This window comes from Bufo bufo, chromosome 8, assembly GCF_905171765.1.
Source record: "Bufo bufo chromosome 8, aBufBuf1.1, whole genome shotgun sequence".
In the NCBI taxonomy this organism is placed as follows: domain Eukaryota; kingdom Metazoa; phylum Chordata; class Amphibia; order Anura; family Bufonidae; genus Bufo; species Bufo bufo.
This window is the reverse complement of record NC_053396.1, coordinates 12,940,686-12,959,130: the sequence shown is the minus strand read 5'-3', so window position 1 is coordinate 12,959,130 and position 18,445 is coordinate 12,940,686. Positions and strand designations below refer to the sequence as shown.

General features: G+C 48.5%; 1 protein-coding gene across 2 annotated transcripts in view; it reads left to right on the top strand.

Moving 5' to 3' along the window:
* GRIPAP1 (GRIP1 associated protein 1) overlaps positions 1–18,445 on the top strand; it is a 59,512-nt gene that overhangs the window by 3,021 nt on the left and 38,046 nt on the right. Inside the window, exons 3-23 of one of the 2 annotated variants that reach the window (XM_040442393.1) lie at positions 102–163; positions 1,122–1,148; positions 1,956–2,063; positions 2,138–2,282; positions 3,130–3,269; positions 3,356–3,404; positions 4,459–4,529; positions 4,977–5,012; positions 6,740–6,771; positions 7,777–7,824; positions 7,904–8,003; positions 9,179–9,256; positions 9,378–9,470; positions 9,763–9,897; positions 11,194–11,289; positions 11,363–11,575; positions 11,966–12,079; positions 13,038–13,115; positions 13,464–13,559; positions 14,251–14,307; positions 17,286–17,385. In XM_040442393.1, the coding sequence (XP_040298327.1) occupies positions 102–163; positions 1,122–1,148; positions 1,956–2,063; positions 2,138–2,282; positions 3,130–3,269; positions 3,356–3,404; positions 4,459–4,529; positions 4,977–5,012; positions 6,740–6,771; positions 7,777–7,824; positions 7,904–8,003; positions 9,179–9,256; positions 9,378–9,470; positions 9,763–9,897; positions 11,194–11,289; positions 11,363–11,575; positions 11,966–12,079; positions 13,038–13,115; positions 13,464–13,559; positions 14,251–14,307; positions 17,286–17,385 (1,878 nt within the window). The remainder of the gene's footprint in view (positions 1–101; positions 164–1,121; positions 1,149–1,955; positions 2,064–2,137; positions 2,283–3,129; positions 3,270–3,355; positions 3,405–4,458; positions 4,530–4,976; positions 5,013–6,739; positions 6,772–7,776; positions 7,825–7,903; positions 8,004–9,178; positions 9,257–9,377; positions 9,471–9,762; positions 9,898–11,193; positions 11,290–11,362; positions 11,576–11,965; positions 12,080–13,037; positions 13,116–13,463; positions 13,560–14,250; positions 14,308–17,285; positions 17,386–18,445) is intronic. The other variant, XM_040442394.1, reaches the window with a different exon arrangement.

Genomic DNA, 18,445 nt, shown 5'->3' with positions numbered 1-18,445 from the left:
GAGAAGAAGTTAAATGTTCATTTGGGTGGGGGGCCCCTTTACTGTCCCGGGTGGCTCACGTGCAGCTCTGTATAACGTGTATTATTATTTTTTTCTTACAGACCTTGCATCTCTCCGTCAGAAACACGTCTCCCTGGAGAAAGATTTTCAGAAGGCGCAGAAGGTCAGTGCGGTAAATGTGGGTGCTGCACCCCGGGGGCGACAACGCGCGCAGCGGAATAAAACAATGGGGCAGTCGTCCATTGCAGATTGTGGCTCTTAGAGAATGAAAGAACCAATCTGATTGGTCGATAAGCACTTGTTTTAGTATTGTGTTATATCCAGTGCAGGGGCGGAGCATGACACAGGGATTCTCTGTTGGTTGTCACGCTCCGCCCCCTCAGTCCCTTCATAACACAGTGTATCAGTCTCACCTGTCCTCCCAATACATAATCCTATCCACAGGTTAAGGTGTTAGTATCTGATGTTTTGGGGGTCCAATTACTGGGACCCCCACTGATCATGAGAAGGGCAGTCCTGAGTTCCATTCATTGGGACCGCTGGAGATAGCGGAGCGCTGGATTTGGCACGCCCATAGACAGTGAATGGAGCAGGATCGTTCTCGACCGTCGCTCCATTTAGTCGGGGGAACTCGGGACCACCATTCTTTGGATGGGGGGGGGCAGTTCCAGCTTTCAGACCTTCACCGATCAGATAGTTATCCACTATAAGTGTCCATTCACACGTCCGTGGTGTATTGCGGATCCGCAATACACCCGGCCGGCACCCCCCATAGAACTCCCTATTCTTGTCCGCAATTGCGGACAAGAATAGGACATGTTCTATTTTTTTGCGGAGCCGCGGCCCGGGCCGCGCTACGGAAATGCGGATGCGGAGAGCACATAGTGTGTGCTCCGCATCCCGTTCTGCCCCATGAGAATGAATGGGTCCGCACCCGTTCCCGATATTGCGGACCCATTTGCGGACGTCTGAATGGAGCCTAAAGGAACAGCCCCTTGAACCATAGGACCACAGCCTGAACCATAACACAGTGCCGGCTGGGTGTGACTGTCTTGTGTACGTCGCCGTCTTGCTGTTTTGTCTCAATTCACATTTGTTGCTGTTTTTTTTTTTCCCCACAGGCCCTCAGTAAAAGCAAGAAAGCCCAGGTACGGTGGGAGCTCCGAGAACCATGAATATGGCATTTCCTTCCTCTTGTTTGGGTGCTTGCAGCAATCTATGTGACAACTGTGGATCTCCATCATCCTGTGTCACGTAGACCTCCTCCAGGCCACCCTCTGTCCCCTGTGCATGATGTAACACTAGTCGTTGATTAGCGCCTGCCCTAAGGGTGGCCATACATGATAGGTGAACGTCGGCCGAACCCGCCGACCGTCTAGTGCGGGGGTAGGCAACCTCCGACACTCCAGCTGTTGAGAAACTACAACTCCCAGCATGCATACTTGCTCTGCTCTTCAAAGAACTCTCATAGAAATGAATGGAGCATGCTGGGAACTGTAGTTTCACAACAGCTGGAGCGCCGAAGGTTGCTGAACTCTGGTCTAGTGTGTTTGGGGGTGTCCTGACTCTTCCCTGATGGCAGTCGAAAGAAAGGTCGAGCAGTTGAATTTCAGCATGCCCAATCCTTTGTTCTTTTAGGAGATAAGCTGCTGCCAATGGAGTCTGTGAGCAGCTTATTCTCCTCCCTGTTCTGAGAACACATGCATGCTTGGCTAAGCTGAGTGTGCATGTGTATGGAGGGAAGGGGACAGGAAGAAATAGCTGCTGACTGATCAGCGTCCATAGATATAAAATATGGGATGAGGTAAAAGGACTTGCGTGTGATGAAACACGTGAGAAGCTCAGGGGTCACAGGGCCCAGGCACAAGAATGGCGCAAGGTGCCGAGGGTTTGCAGTTGGCAGCATGGCAGTCAGTGGTGGCCAAGTGTGACTTCTTTGCTTGCTGTTTCTGCAGGAGGTGGAAGCATTGCTGGGCGAGAATGAGATGCTCCAAGGAAAGCTCCACAGTCAGGAGGACGACTTCAGGCTGCAGAACAGCACGTTGATGCAGGAGCTATCCAAGGTACGCAGGAAGAGCAGAGGGTCCGGGGCGGGGGCTCCTCTGTTCCCTCTGCTCACTCATGTCATTGTACACAGCTGTGTTCCCAAATTGAGCAACTGGAAACCGAAAACCGGCAGCTGAAGGAAGGCGTTCCGTCTCAGGAGGGCGTCCCCGGGGCCGAGGAAGGCGAGCTGAGAAGACTTCAGGCCGAGAACACTGCACTTCAGAGGACTATTGGCTGTAAGTCCCTACACCTTCAGTAGATGTCCTCCCCATACACATGCATGCTCAGTTCGGCTGAGCGTGCACGTCTTCTCAATTGGGAGACAGAAGTAAACCACTGGCAGAGTCCCTGAAGGACATTGGATCGGTCATATTGAAATGCAGCATGCCCGATTCTATCTATCATAGGGGGAGAGCATATACTTTCCATATATTAGATGGATGGCCAGGTTCAGCCGTGTACGGTCCCGTTTAGTTATATCGTACATTGTTGTATATTTGGGGTCCAGTCTGTTACCCTCTTAGGCCTCATGCACGCAAAAACGGATCCGCAAAAAATACAGATGACGTCTGTGTGCATTCCGTATTTTGCGGAACGGAACAGCCGGCCCCTAGTAGAACAGTCCTATCCTTGTCCGTAATGCAGACAATAATAGGACATGTTCTATTTGTTTGCGCAACGGAAATACGGAAACGGAATGCACACGGAGTACCTCCCGTTTTTTTCTTTGCGGACCCATTGAAATGAATGGTTCCGTATACGGTCCGCAAAAAAAAACGTAACGGACACGGAATGAAAATATGTTCGTGTGCATGAGGCCTTAGGTACTTGAGAGCTCCTATGGAGATTATCACCCAGCTTTCCCTGACTACTGAATAGTGACCCTACCTACTTATACTTTGCTACAGCCCCTTCCCCCATAGCAATGCTGAATAAGGTCACATTCACGTGTCGAGGGAAGGTGAATGGCCGTGTGGATGGCCAAGCAGCCACATTGGATGACAGCCAGCTTTCCCGCAAACATACAGAACCTGCCATGTCATCTCCAGTCGGTGGGTTCATGTGTCGATCTGTGCCTTTCAGCTCTTCAAGAACGACACGAGAAGGAAATAGCGTCACTGAGGAGCCAAGAAACGCAGGCCAGTAGTGTCCGCCCCTCACGTACAGGCCCAGAGAGCGAGGCCCAGGATGCACAGACAGATGGACAGGCCCTCGTACAGCAGGTGATCTACAGATAGCTGGTGTCGGTAATAGCGGCTTTTATATCTAGTCATTGCTCTAAGGCACTGTGACCTGTCATCTCTTACAGGATGGCGAGCCGGCTGGGAGCTGGGAGCTGAGAGACGACAATCTGCAGGGTGAGTGGGCGGCCGTCACTGAACAGCCTATACGTGACACTGCAGCCTCCCGCCCTCCAGCTGTCGTGAAACTGCAACTCTCAGCATGCCAACTTGCTAAGCTGTTCTTGGAATTCACGTAGAAGGGAATAGAGCATGCTGGGAGTTGTAGTTTTGCAAAAGCTGGAGTGCCCGAGGTGACCCCTGCGCTACAGGGTTATGTTTCTAGTATACAGAGGATAGCTTCCTGAATCTTATGTAATCCCTGTTCTATTATTGAATAATGAAAGACAACATCCCATAGGTTTGGGTAAAATGATTTGTCGCCTACCCCCCCCCATATGGAAAATGCCTGTGAAATCTTTAAACACCCTGCCCCCCCCTACTCCAATGCACATGTATCTCATCTGGTCCAAGTGTGTGTGCTGTCGGGAGAGGGGAGACACCTGGTGGCTGCTTATTTCCAGTGAGAATGAAGGATTGGGCATGTTGAAATCCAATTGCCCGATCCTTCAGGGATCGGTAACCTCTGGCACGCCAGCTGTTCTGAAACTACAACTCCCAGAATCCTCCTTTCACTTCTCTGGGAGTTACAAATACAAGTGTGCATGCTGAGAGTTGTAGTTTCCCAGGAGCTGGAGTGCCGAAGGTTGCTGATCCCTGCGTTAGATGCTTGGACGACATTCATCAAATGTGTATGTCCACCTTTATACGGTTGTTTACCCCTGGGGACCTTTTCCACAGACCATAGTTGCACCCGCTATAGTAATCATACTTACCTGATCCCTGCTGCTGGGTTCCAGCTCGATCGCAGCCCTGCTGGTTCTGCAGGTCACGTGACCACTGCAGCCTATGTCTGGCTGCAGCGGTGACGTGTTACCTATGCGTCACGTGACCCGGACCCTGGCTGCAGCGGTGACGTGTTACCTATGCGTCACGTGACCCGGACCCTGGCTGCAGCAGTCACGTTACCCGATGTCAAACTGGATGTTCATGGGAGACCCGGGACCTGCAGCGTTGGAGCTGTTTATATCCAGCTCTTTTACTATTCTGTTTTTAACCTCTATTTCTTCAGGTGTAACGCTGAAACTGGCGACCCAGACGGAAGAGAACAAACTGCTGAGAGACGAGATAAACACCCTCCAGGTCAGTGCCGAGGCGCGGCGGTGCCATAGTAATTCTGGCTGCTTCTCAGAGAGGCTTTGATCATAAAGAGCATCTCCTCCCATTCTTATTTGGGTGTCTCCCCTGCATATTATACCTGGTGCCAATCCCGGCTGCATGCATATAGTCCGTGCCCTAGAGTCAGAGACTGGCAGCAGTGAGTCTGCAGGGTGCACCACCAGCACTTTGGTACTCCATATGGTGAGTGCACTGGTCCTCCATAGAGTGTGGAGATCCATTGTGGTACTAGGCAGATACATGAGGGCCTCTTAATAAAAATATAGGCCCTCATGTATAAAAAGTTTCTGCAGTCAGTAAGTTAACCGATCTAGTTGGTAGCTACGGGCAGTGCCAACTCCTATGCGCAAGACTTGTGTTTTCTGTTGCTTGAATTTCATTTTCACTTTGGCATCTGATATTCCTATACAGGGGGAGATCTCCAGGCATCAAGAAGAAAACACGAAGGTATGAAGGTGGTTATGCAATCGCCGCACGATTAAAAGATCTGCAGCTTTCTAATTTTAGGTTTCAGATTTCCACCATTTGCAGGATTTGTGCTTGCTGTCAGTGAATGGGAACAGTCTCATGACCCTTACAGACCTCGTACTTGCCACAGAGGAGGGGTTACTACTGTTGAATGCCAGACCTAGTCTAGACCCTCCAGTCTGGACTGCAGACTGACACAGTTTTACCTGCACTGATACATTGTAGCAAATGATCAGAAAATTGATATTTTTGTGCATCTGATTAGGGATGAGCGAATCGACTTCGGATGAAACATCCAAAGTCGATTCGCAGAAAACTTCGCTCCGTACAGTATTAGAATGTATTGGCTCAGATGAGCCAAAGTTATTACTTCGCGAGACTTCGCGTAATAACTTTTTTAATTGATTTCTACTGTAAAAAAAACATTTCCCGAACTCTGGTTTGGTTCCAAGTGGTACCTTCGGCTCATCGGAGCCAATACATTCTAATACTATACGGAGCTCCGTACAGTATTGAAACCAATTTTTTTGCGAATCGACTTCGGATGTTTTATCCGAAGTCGATTCGCTCATTCCTACTTCTGATGTATTTAGCTTGCAAAAGATAGATGTGCCGGGTGCGGTTGTAGCAAAGTCCCAGCTGTGAAAAGTGTCACTGGCTTGTCTTAGGGCTCTTTCACACCTGCGTTCTTTTCTTCCGGCATAGAGTTCCGTCGTCGGGGCTCTATGCCGGAAGAATCCTGATCAGTTTTATCCTAATGCATTCTGAATGGAGAGTAATCCGTTCAGGATGCATCAAGATGTCTTCAGTTCCGGTACGGAACGTTTGTTGGCCGGAGAAAATACCGCAGCATGCTGCGCTTTTTGCTCCGGCCAAAAATCCGGAACACTTGCCGCAAGGCCGAATCCGGAATTAATGCCCATTGGAAGGCATTGATCCGGATCCGGCCTTAAGCTAAACGTCGTTTCGGCGCATTGCCGGAGCCGACATTTAGCTTTTTCAGAGTGGTTACCATGGCTGCCGGGACGCTAAAGTCCTGACAGCCATGGTAAGTGTAGTGGGGAGCGGGGGAGCAGTATACTTACCGTCCGTGCGGCTCCCCGGGCGCTCCAGAGTGACGTCAGGGCGCCCCAAGCGCATGGATCACGTGATCACGCTCTGACGTCATTCTGGAGCGCCCCGGGAGCCGCACGGACTGTAAGTATACTGCTCCCCCGCTCCCCACTCCTACTATGGCAACCAGGACTTTAATAGCGTCCTGGGTGCCATAGTAACACTGAAAGCATTTGGAAGACGGTTCCGTCTTCAAATGCTTTCAGTACACTTGCGTTTTTCCGGATCCGGCGGGCACCTCCGGCAACGGAAGTGCACGCCGGATCCCAACAACGCAAGTGTGAAAGAGGCCTTAAAGGGGTTTTATGAGTGTTTAATACTGATCACCTGTAGGTCATTCGGATCGGCGAGGGTCCGACACCCAGTACCCCCACTGGTCAGCTGTTTGAGAAGGCTGTGGTGCCCCGCAGCGCCATACATTGTATAGTGGCTGTACTTGGTATTGCAGCTCATCCTCATCCACTTCAGTGTGATAAACACATGCACAGCCAGTGGTTCAGCATTTCTGGTAGTCCAGTGCAGTAGTCCCAAATTATTGGAATTTTTTCTATTATCCTGTCCGCTAATCTTAGATTTTTATTTTTCTGTGACAGATATCTGAAAAGTTAAAGAAGAAACATGACAGGTAAGTGACTGATGGGTGCAGGAGAAACTGTATAGCCATGGAGTGGGATATGTCGGGCAGTGGCCCTCTGTAAGGTATGAGGAAAAAAGACACCCTTGGCCTCCGCTGGGGTAATGGGGGCCAATGGCATATACACAGCTCTTTCACCGAACGCCATCTTGCCCACCCTCCTTACTGAGAGTCAGGGCTGCAGGACGCTGCGATGTATGTACACAGTGCAGTGCTGTTAACGGGGTATTACCATCTCATCATAATGGCATATTACTAGACTGTGTCATCAGTGCCTAATAGGTGAGGGTCCCACCTCTGGGATCTGTTCCTATCTCCAGAATGGGTCCCCAAAAGGAGAGAGCACTGCACATGCGCAGCATGCCCTTAATTCATAGTGGTGAATGGAGAGCGCACTTGTGCATGCACGGCCACCTCTCCATTCTCCGCTATGGGACTGCTGGAAATAGCCGAGTCAGCGCTCATCAATTTTCATAACTCCCATAGTGGTAAATAGAGGGTGTCCGTGCTTCTGCTCGCTTAGCTATTTTCGCCAGTCCCGTAGAATCGGATGAAGGGCGGCTATGTATTCATGACTGCTCTCTCTTCGTTTCGGAGGGCCTGTACTGGAGAAAGAGGTACAGGTCCCACCTCTGGGTCCTGCTCATCTGACATTGATGGCATATCCTAAAGCTTAGGCCCCATTCACACGTCCGCAATTTCGTTCTGCATTTTGCGGAACGGAATTGCGGATTCATTTATTTCTATGGGGCCCGCACATCCGGGTCCTCATTTCCGTTCCCGAAAAAAAATAGAACATGTCCTATTCTTGTCCGCAATTGCGGACAAGAATAGGCATATTCTATTAGTGCCGGTGATGTGCGGTCCACAAAATGCGGAACGCACATTGCCGGTGTCCGTGTTTTCCGGATCCGTGGATCCACAAAACACAGTACGGACGTGTGAATGGGGCCTTTAAAGGGGTATACATAAAACCTTCCCTCTCCTCCCGAACAGCTATCTACGTCTCCAAACAGACAAGGAAGCCCTGTACAACGACAGCAGGTAAGCCGATTATCCGCAGGTCGGGGGAGGGGAGGTTCTGATCATGTTCTGTGATGTAACGTTACTGTCTCCAACCCAGAACGAAAATAGAGGAAATCCAGCAGAGGAAAGAGGAAGAACTGAAAGCTTCCGCCTTACGGAACCAGAAGTTGCAGCAGGACCTGAATGCCGCTCATCAGGTAAGCGAGGACGGATTCTTCTCTAAGGGTCATTGGTGAAATTCCTGCATATTTCAGGAACATGAACGTTCGGGCTTCCATGTGCCGCGCAGTATTTCTTCTTTAACCAGTTCCAGTCCGGTCCCTGTCACTGACCTATTAGCCTCAGTGACAGGGAATTGCAGCCTCTGTAGAGCTGATCTGGGTCCACCAACAACTGCCGCTCCTGTAACTATCGTGCAGTCCCTTGGATTGCAGTATTGAGTGGCATTGCCACATGACCCATATACAAAGCGCTCGGTGAGGAAGGCGAGGACAGTAAGAAACCATCTCTGCCTTCTCTGTGTATGATAGAGGAACATACCTACCATAGAGAGAGTCCTGAGGCTTCTATGGGGTTCATAGGAATGGAGGGTACCCCATGATGATGAGGTCCTGTGTCGGGCTCCTCTATGCCAATAATGGCAAAAAAAGACGAAGGTGCTCATAGGGTCAGTATGTCAAGTGATCGGGTTCCAAGGTGGGAAGAATAGGGCTCATCAGTTATTGTGCGAAATTACGCACGACTCTAGTAAAGGCAAACAGGAGGGCTGGAGCTGGTCCCCTCCACAAACACTAGCCAACCGGCAGCAGCAATCGAGAGTCACCAGGAGAGAACAGGAATTTGACCGGACTGGTCCGACCTGGTAGGCGCAGTGATATGATCAACGGACTGATGATAACATTCCTGCAGCTGATTAAACAATTTGTCAACGCATTTTGGAGCTCAGGGGCTCCTTTTTCAAGTCTGAAGGGGTTAAACTGGCTGTCTGGTTCCAGCATTATCCGGATTCACCGGTGACTTGTTCCATGCAGATCACAGCTGGAACCAGGCAGCCTGTTTAACCCCTTCAGACCTGAAAAGGGAGCCCCCTGAGCTCCGAAAACACGTTGTCAAACTGTTTTATCATCGCTCCATTGGTCGTGTCACCGCATCTACCAGATGTCTGAGCCGGGTGGGACCAGTCTGGTTAAAGTCCCGTTCTTCCCTCGTCTCTGCGTTTTTATACCATCCATATCTCCTGGAAGGAGGGGGATCTACAACCCGTGGCTCTCCGGCTGCTAGGAAAGTACAACTCTCAATATTCCCAGTGGCTGCTGTGGGTTGTTTCCTAACAACATCTTGAAGAGTCTTCTATGAATGTGTGTCTCTACAGGTCTGTGCTGATCTGAAGGAGCAGATCCAGAGCTTGAAACAAGACCATGAGAAGTCCCTTCAAGGACTACAGGAGCAGGTGCGTGGGGCACTGACTGGGTGATGCTGAGGGCCGACTTCTGTTTCTGTCACTGAACTCTCCTCTTTCCTGCTCTTCTCCTGTCTTCTGCCTCCGTCTGCTGCTGCCTTCCTGGGTATAGGTAGCGTGGCAAAGTGCGGAGAGCCAGGAGCAGGTTGACAACATTTTGTCAGAGAACGATGCCCTGCGTACCAACCTAGCGGCCTTGGAGCAGGTATAACATCCTTCACTTTGTACCAGATCATCAGTCCGGTGGAGACCGACCCAAATCCTCTCAATCATGTCATGTCTGATGACCCCTCAGTTTAATCCCATGATTCAAATTCAATTGTTCACCCCCCCCCCCCCCACACACGTATCCTGCACCTAATTACCAGACAGTTTGCATGGGTGACCCTTGCACACCTTGCATGTGCCACGCACTCCTATGTTGCTTCTGCTTAAACGATCTCCCGAATATTAACGCTGTTGGAATCCATTGCAGACCTTTTCTTTTTACAATTTAGATTCAGACATCCAGAACCCAGGAGCTAAGTTTATTACGGGACCAAAGTGCGGCTCTGACGGCAGAACTTCAGCAGCTGCAGAATGAGAAGGACGCTCTGCTGGCCCAGAGGGAAGACCTTAAAACTCAGCTGCAGGTGGGTAGAAGATGGTGGTGGTAGTAGTTAAAGGATCTATATGTTGAGGCCAGGTCCACACATGTGTAGCTGCATTATGCATCCATATTTCAGATGTGTGAACCAGCCAAATCACAGCGTCATAGATGCCTATGATATTATGAATTTTGATCTGTAAACTCACAGTCTACTCGTCCAAAATGCGCCCATAATACACCCGTGTGAACTTGGCTCGAGGGTGAGAACATACGGTCTGACTGCCGCACAAGGCCGCAATTCTGCCCACATGCAGTGGGCACCTGGTATAAATGGTTTATTACATTCAGCCATTGACCACCACCTGTGGACAGAGTTTTGGCCGCATGGGGCAGGAGGACCATCGGTTCGTATCCTAATAGCTGCAGCCTCGGAGCCCTTTATTTTCTATAGTGGCTGATCACAGAGGTCTGCCAATGAATCAAAAATGTAAGTTTTATAAGAGAATAAGCCTGGACCTGAGGCTGCACCACTGAGATAATACGACCACGCATTCAATATTTGCACCCTGTCTGACTTTGTATCCCCACAAGGATGCTGCACCTGACAGAGATCAGAGGAGGCCATGTCATCGAATCTCTCAGTAGTGCAGCCCCAGGCCTGCCACTGTAAAGGGGTAGCCTCACCTCAAACATTAGTGTCATGTGCCACCAATGTCAGATAGATTCCTAAAGAGAAGGAGGCCGCCCTCCATTCATTTCTGAGGAACTGACAGAAATAGCTGAGACATTGAATGGAGGGCGGCCGCACATGCGCGGTTCACTAGAGAGAGGTGGGACCCCGACCTATCTGACATTGGTGGCATATCCTAGCGACATGCTACCAGTGTTTGAGGTGAGACAACCCCTTTAAGTGATGATATCTTCACATAGAAGATATTTTAAAATGTATTTCACATTGTAGTGTTCGCCAGAAGGCGGTTTTCCTCTACACTGAAAACTCTAAATGCACGTCCATGTTTAGAAAGCAACTTAAAGGCAGTGGCTTAGCTATAGGGGTTACAATTTCGAGCCTTCCCTGAAGCCAGGGGGGGTCAGGAGACCCCTTCACCACATTAACACTGATCATACAGAGTGCTCTTGAATCGCTCTGCCTGATCATTGTAGGAGACGTGCAAACATGAAGTTACTGCCAAAGCCGTGCTGGGGCCTGGACAGGTGAGTAACCACTGGACGCCAGGTATGTAGCCTCGACCCCTCCACCAGCATCCCTACGTTAACACCTTTAGGCACATGTTATAAGTTTCCACCATTTCACCCTCTCTCTCTCTCTTTTCGGCAGGAGTCCGGCCGTGCGAATGGCCGCCTGCTGGAGCAGCTGCAGGAACAGAAACAGGAGATTCAGCAGCTGCAGCAGGATCTGGAAGAAGCCCGAAAGGTACCTGATGTTCTTGCGCCTTCCTTTACTGTTTTCTTCACACCTGGCGGGTGACACTTGCCGCTTCTTGCAGAGCGCTGATAAGCGAAAAGGCATGTTGGATGAGATGGCCATCGAAATGCAACAGGAGAAGGCACGGCACAAAGAAGAGGTGGGCAATATTAAGCTCCAGCATGAGAAGGAGGTCCTAAGCATCAGAGCCAAGTACGAGAAGGAACTGAGGGAGCTTCACGAAGAGAAGAACCGCGGCGAGGAAGATCTGAGAGGTCAGCTGAGGGATGAGAAGGTATGGCTGACTGCTGCCAACCATGAGATATGGACCTAGACCTCCGAGAAAGGAAGGCAGGTTTACCGATATAAGGAACCACCATGGGATCAAATGTTTAGTTTTTAAGATTAGTTTCTGGGGTTGGTCGTCTCACATCAGTAGTTGACCATTTTTGATACCATCAGCGGTCAGATTGGATGAAGTTGTCATGTTAGCCGGTTGGGGTTCACAGACGTAATGAGGGGTGAGGGATCACCCTTTTTCTATCACCCAGAGAAGCCATAGAGCTGCTCTATGCAGAAGGCTGGCTCAGTATTCCCATGGACAGAGGAAACCCCCAGTAGGCTAGTTAAATAGCTGGACCTATGTGCATCTATGTAATAGTTACAGAATCTAATGTTTCTTCAGGCTCGAATTCGGGAGTTGGAAGGATTGCAGCAAACAACAGAAGAACTGCGCTTACAGATCCAGTCAATAGAAGGAACCAAAGGCTGGTTTGAGCGGCGACTAAAGGAGGCAGAAGTAAGTGTGGGGTCAGCGTGGTGGTCTATTTGTGTTATGGAAGCGGATGTAGATTTGCTGTGCCACTGAACAGATTAGACTCGGAACTACTCCCAAGCAGTGATGGTCAGTTCGCAGTGTTTGCCAATGAACACATGCGGGCTGCCATCTTGACTCACCCGTCCGGCGATGCACAGGTAAGCCCTTACCTGTGCCGGGAGCCGGTCTGAAATCAAATGCGGTCAGCGGGAGAAGGCAGTTCCGAGAACAGCCCGATTGAAGGCCTCCGGCGGCTGTTCTCGGAACTGCCTGCTCCCGGTGACGGCATTTGGTTTCAGACCGGCTCCCGGCACAGGTAAGGGCTTACCTGTGCATCGCCGGACGGGTGAGAAAACCGCGGGTCAAGAGAAAACCGTGCGAAACACAGAGGGTTCCGGCATAAAAGTATGCAGGAAACAAGCCGAGGTCAGTGCAGGCAGCGAAGGAGTAATGCGCTAAATGGGCAGGATGGGCAGAACAGGGTCAGTACCAGGAAGAAGTAGAGGCAGCTAAGGGTCAATTACACAGGCAAACGGATAGTCTTGCGCACCTCTGCAGGAATCTAGTGACTAAAACCTATTTGTCAGCCATCTGACCCTTGGAAAGGCTGCCAAAGGGTGGGAGCAGCGGAAGGTGTTCATGTGGTGTCCCTTTTAAGAGGCCATTAAGAGCACGTGCTCCACTTAGAGAGACCAGGAGAGGCTGCATGTAGGAGGTACAGGTCGGGCAGAGCACTGCAGCGCTCCGGACTCTGAAGCCAAGAGCAGAGGGGCTCCAGCGGGCATGGACCCAGGACATAACATCCAGCACCATGTCTCACAGACTACATACAGCCCATGCTCCCAATATATTTGATGTTGGGGGGGGGGGGGGACGGTTGAGCTGCCACTTTGCAGGTCTTTTATTTTTTTCATATGTCTAATATGTATAATGTGTTTAGGAGACCATTGAAAAGAACCAGTTGAAACATGAAGAAGATTTGGCCAAACTGCGAAAGGAGCATTCTGCTGATCTTCAGGTACAGCCCTATGATGTGCTGGTTTATTAAAGGGGCCTCAAGACTTAGAGCAGTTGTGTGCTTGGAAACATTTTCATTTGTTTGAGGCGGTGGACCATAAGGTTTAGTGCACCATGCTGCCTAACGGCGTATTGGTCGTGCCCATGCTATATGATCGGGTGGGCTGCCCAGCACCTTCTAAGGGCCCCCCTTAACCCTTCCCTGCAGCCCGCAAAAATCATGACCATACAAAAATAATTGAATGATCTCCCATGTATACATGGGGAGGTAGGAAAGCAACTCTCCTTGCTTATTGGTGATGTGTCCCTTGAAGTCTTGCCGTTGATTTGGTCTTCCTTCCCTCCACAGGCGAAAGAACAGGAGCTGGAGACGCTGACAGAACAAATAACGTTTTCTGAGAAGGACAAAGAAAGTCTTAATGAAACAATAGAGCGGCTAAAGCAGGTACAGCGGAAAGTAGTCAGTGCTCCCCCCTATCATACAGGGGTCCAACCACTGGGGGGTCCTATGTCCCCCTGTATGAACATAGTGACAGTCGAGCCTGTGCGTAGCCGCTCCATTCATTCTCTATGGGACTGTCGGAGATAGCTGACCACTTGGCCATCTCCACCAGTCCCATAAAGATGGAGTAGCAGTGCACATGCTCGACCTCCACTCCATTCTCGTGATCATGGGGGGGGACCAAGCAGTCGAACCTCAGCGATCAGGCATTTATATCTTATCTTGGGGATAAGTTTACATTTTGGGACAGCCACTTTATGGTGACCACATTCCCGACCTCCAGTGCACACGCATGCTCAGCAGTGTCAACCGTGTATGAGTTCTTCATGGGAGGAGAGAAATAGAGCGCTGGCAGACATATCTGACAGCAGCGTATCCCCTGCGGGAATGAAGAATAGGGCATTTTGAATTCCAACATGGCTGATCCTTCCATGAAGGGAGCTTTGGCACACCCTCCATTCACAGACGGTTGCCTCCCTCAGGATTCTCGTCTAATGCGTAAGGGCATCTTTTCTCTTGGCCCAAATTGTGAGTGATTTTCATGCGGAGGGAACCACGCGGTTCAGTGTTCCTTGGTGCAGAGGACTTGTCTCTTTCATGTTGATTGACTATTGATATGTGTTTTTATCATTAGGATGTAAAGGATACCGCTGATGGACAGAGAATCCTGGAGAAGAAGGGAAGTGCAGCTGTGAGTATATACGTATCCTTAAAGTGGTCATGGCTTGGCATGGGGCGTATGGACATCACAGAGAGGGGTTGCCTGCTGTATCCCTCAGCTTTAAAGGGTTTCTGTCACCAGATTTCACCCTATTAAGCTAGCTGACATTAGCGATGTGCTAATGTCAGCTAAACCTAACTAGCCTATTCCTACTTTTATCTTATGCCCCCGTTACGCCAGAAATCTAACTTTTATAATATGCTAATTAGCCTCTAGGAGCAGGAGGGAAGGGGGTGCTCCGAGAGGCTCCGTTTTCCCATCTTTGTCGCCTCCCTCCAAGTCCTGATTGACAGGGCCAGGCAGCGCTCGCATCTGTCTGCCAGCCCTGTGCTCTGGTACCTGGCAGCCTGCAAGCGTCTTTCCCTCACCACGCCTGCGCTGAATGCTGAACGGCGCGAGATTACAGGGCTGGCAGACAGATGCGAGCGCTGCCTGGCCCTGTCATTTAGGACTTGGAGGGAGGCAACAAAGGTGGGAGAACGGAGCCTCTAGGCCAGGGATGGCCAACCTGAGGCTCTCCAGATGTTGCAAAACTACAACTGCCATCATGCCCGGACAGTCTACAGCTATCAGCCTACAGCAGGGAATGGTGGGAGTTGTAGTTTTACAACAGCTGGAGGGCCGCAGGTTGGCCATGCCTGCTCTAGGCGCAGGAACAACGCCCCCCCCCCCCTTGCTTCTAGAGGCTAATTAGCATATTATAAAAGTTAGATTTCTGGCGTAACGGGGGCATAGATAAAAGTAGGAATAGGGTAGTTAGGTTTAGCTGACATTAGCACATCGCTAATGTCAGCTAGCTTAATAGGGTTAAATCTGGTGACAGAAACCCTTTAAACCTAGCCGAGAGCCGCTAACCGCTCTGTCCGCCTATTACATTGTTGGCCATTCATTTCATTATAATTGTGGATGTGGGGGGGGGGGGCACTCTGATATCTCTGGCTGTATATATTAATCACAATACGTTTAAGTAGTTCAATAAAACAATAAAAATTGATCTTGGTACAATATAAATTTTATTTGCTAGAATGCTGAATAAAAAGCGTCATACGCATCGTCAATAGGTACAATTATAGTTGTTATAAAAATTTAGTTGTTATAAAAATTACTATAAAAAATGCTGTAAAAATGTATTAATAGAACCTATTTCTTTGAATGGAAAGCTTAAAATAAAAAACAAGCAAAAAGATAAATAAAATATAGGAAAAATACTAGAAAAAGAAATAGGACAAAAATACTAGAAATATTGGAAAAATAAAAAATGTATTATTAATTTGTAAAAAGAGTCAATTCCTAAAATATCCCCGTCATAGGGATTTTTCCATCTGTTGATATTTGCAGGGTGATGGTCTTTTCACTTGTGTCCAGTAGGTGGCGCTGTTGCTTTAGAATTAAAAGTAACATCTAAGTTAGGGCTCATTCAGACGGCCGTATGCTGTCCGCAAAAATACTGAATGCTATCCGTTTTTTTGCGGATCTGCAAAAAAACGGATCTGCAAAAAAACGGATAGCATTCAGTATTTTTGCGGACCCATAGACTTCAATGGGGCCATGTCCTGATTTCCACGGACAAGTATAGGACATGTTTCATTTTTTTTGCGGATCCGCAAAAAAACGGATAGCATTCAGTATTTTTGCGGACAGCATACGGCCGTTTGAATGAGCCCTTACTCAGATGTCATTCTATTGTTGCGATCACTTGAAAATATAAAGTGTGTATTTTACTGCAGGGAATACCGTACGCGTTTCGAAGCGCAATGCTTCTACCTCAGGGGCCATACACTTTTTTTATATTTTCAAGTGATCGCAACAATTCAGCAAAGGATCCAACATCCAATCTGTTTGAACTGAACACATTAAAGAAAACCAACAGCCCGGCACCTCTGTATTCACCCGGAGGACAAGACGCCGCTGAAGCTCCCGCACACGTGGGACGCCAGGACGGGTAATGTAGTAACACAAAGACTGGAAGGGCCGGGATAACACATATAGTGTTAAAGTCTTCCCTGTGGGTGTAATGGCTGCGTCTTCTGGCAGATCCATCTCTGTTTGGTGCATCTGTTGATGTGGGAATATCGGACATATTGATCGATATATGCGATATATATATATATACACCTAATCCCACTTAACAAACAGCACCTCTCTATCAACAAGCAGCGATCTGCTGAATCCTTACCCCTCTATTCTACATCAGGATCATCAACTATACCAATATGGAAGGACTTTTTTTCCCCCCAGACGATTAAGGAAGAAAAACTAATCGCTGCAATTAGATGTCATTCTATCCCGATTGCATCTAATTCTAAAGCAACAGCGCCACCTACTGGACACAAGTGAAAAGACCATCACCCTGCAAATATCAACAGATCCCTATGAAGGGGATATTTTAGGAATTGACTCTTTTTACAAATTAATAATACATGTTTTATTTTTCCAATATTTCTAGCATTTTTATTTATATTTTATTTTTTATTATCTTTTTCTAGTATTTTTCCTAATATTTTATTTTTTATTATCTTTTTGTTTGTTTTTATATTTTAAGGTTTCCATTCAAAGAAATAGGTTCAATTAATCAATTTTTGCAGCATTTTTTATAGTAATTTATATAACAACTAAATGTTTATAACAACTATAATTGTACCTATTGACGATGCGTATGACGCCTTTTATTTAGCATTCTAGCAAATAAATTGATATTTTACCAAGATCCATTTTTATTGTTTTATATTGAACTACTTTAACGTATTGTGATTAATATATACAGCCAGAGATATCAGAGTGTGCCCCCCCCCCCACATCCACAATTATATTGCCATTTTTGCCTAGCGACACTGGGGTGAGTATTTTACTTACCATATGAATACAAACCATTAGACAGCTGTATCGCCCATCTCACAATATAATATATCCATCTATCATAATAATATAATGTTTACCTTTCCTTACAGCTTAAAGATCTGAAAAGACAGTTGCACCTGGAGAGAAAGAGGGCGGATAAACTGCAGGAACGTCTCCAAGAGATTCTCACCAATAGTAAAACCCGGACAGGTCAGTGTGTGGTCGCCCCCGGGTCTGTTCTGGGGTTCACCAGTCTGTTTATTGATGACGAGCTGTGTCACCCTGACCAGGGGTGCAAAAAGTAATCATGGGGCCTCACAGCGTAACTCAGAATGGTTCTTAGGCCTCATGCACACGGCCGTTGGGCGGCCCGCAAACGGCGGGTCAGCAATCCACGGCAGCCGGCCGTGTGCACCAGACATCACGGATGCGGACCCATTCACTTGAATAGGTCCGCAATTCCGGAGATGCAGAACAGAGTCGCGGAAAGGAACACCGGAAGCACTACGGGGTGCTTCCGTGGTGTTTCTTTCCATTGTTCCACACCGCAAATAAATATGACATGTCATATTTTTTGGCGGTGCGGACAGACCACGGATCCATTCAAGTTGAATAAGTCCGGCCCGCTGCACGGATGTTGCCCGTGCATTGGGGACCGCAATTGTGGTCCCCAATGCATGGAATGGCCGTGTGCATGAGGCCTTACTGAGAGCTTCTGTCACCATGATCAACCTTATTAAACCAGACATTACTGCCGGTTAGGGTTGATCCTGGTGACTATAATGAGCCCTTTCTCTCTGCGATCGTAATTACCGATTATTTTAGTAGGATTGTTATTTTATTTTTTGCTTGGAGCACCATGGGGCTGGCCTAGCTCACCCCCTCCTCCTCCCAGTGAGATTGACAGAGCCAGACATCCTCACTGCTCAGGTGTCGGACCCTGAAATATCGCACATGCAACGGCGCAGTGAAGGTGTCCGAGTAGTCGTCCCCGCTCTGAGATCGCACATGTGCCGATGGTACTGCTGCTGGTTCATGCCTACAAATTCAGGGTCAGGCATCGGAGTGGTGAGGATTCCTGACCCTGTTACTAGGGTCTAGGCCAGCCCCTCCGTCCTCTGAGCGCCTCATTTGCATACAACTAAAATGAGTAGTATTGTAATATTTAATGTATTAAATGATTATTAATAATAAATTCTCAGTAATAGTCACCTCAATCTAGTCACCACGATAAACTCTAAACTGGTTTTATTCGGGTGAATCATGGGGA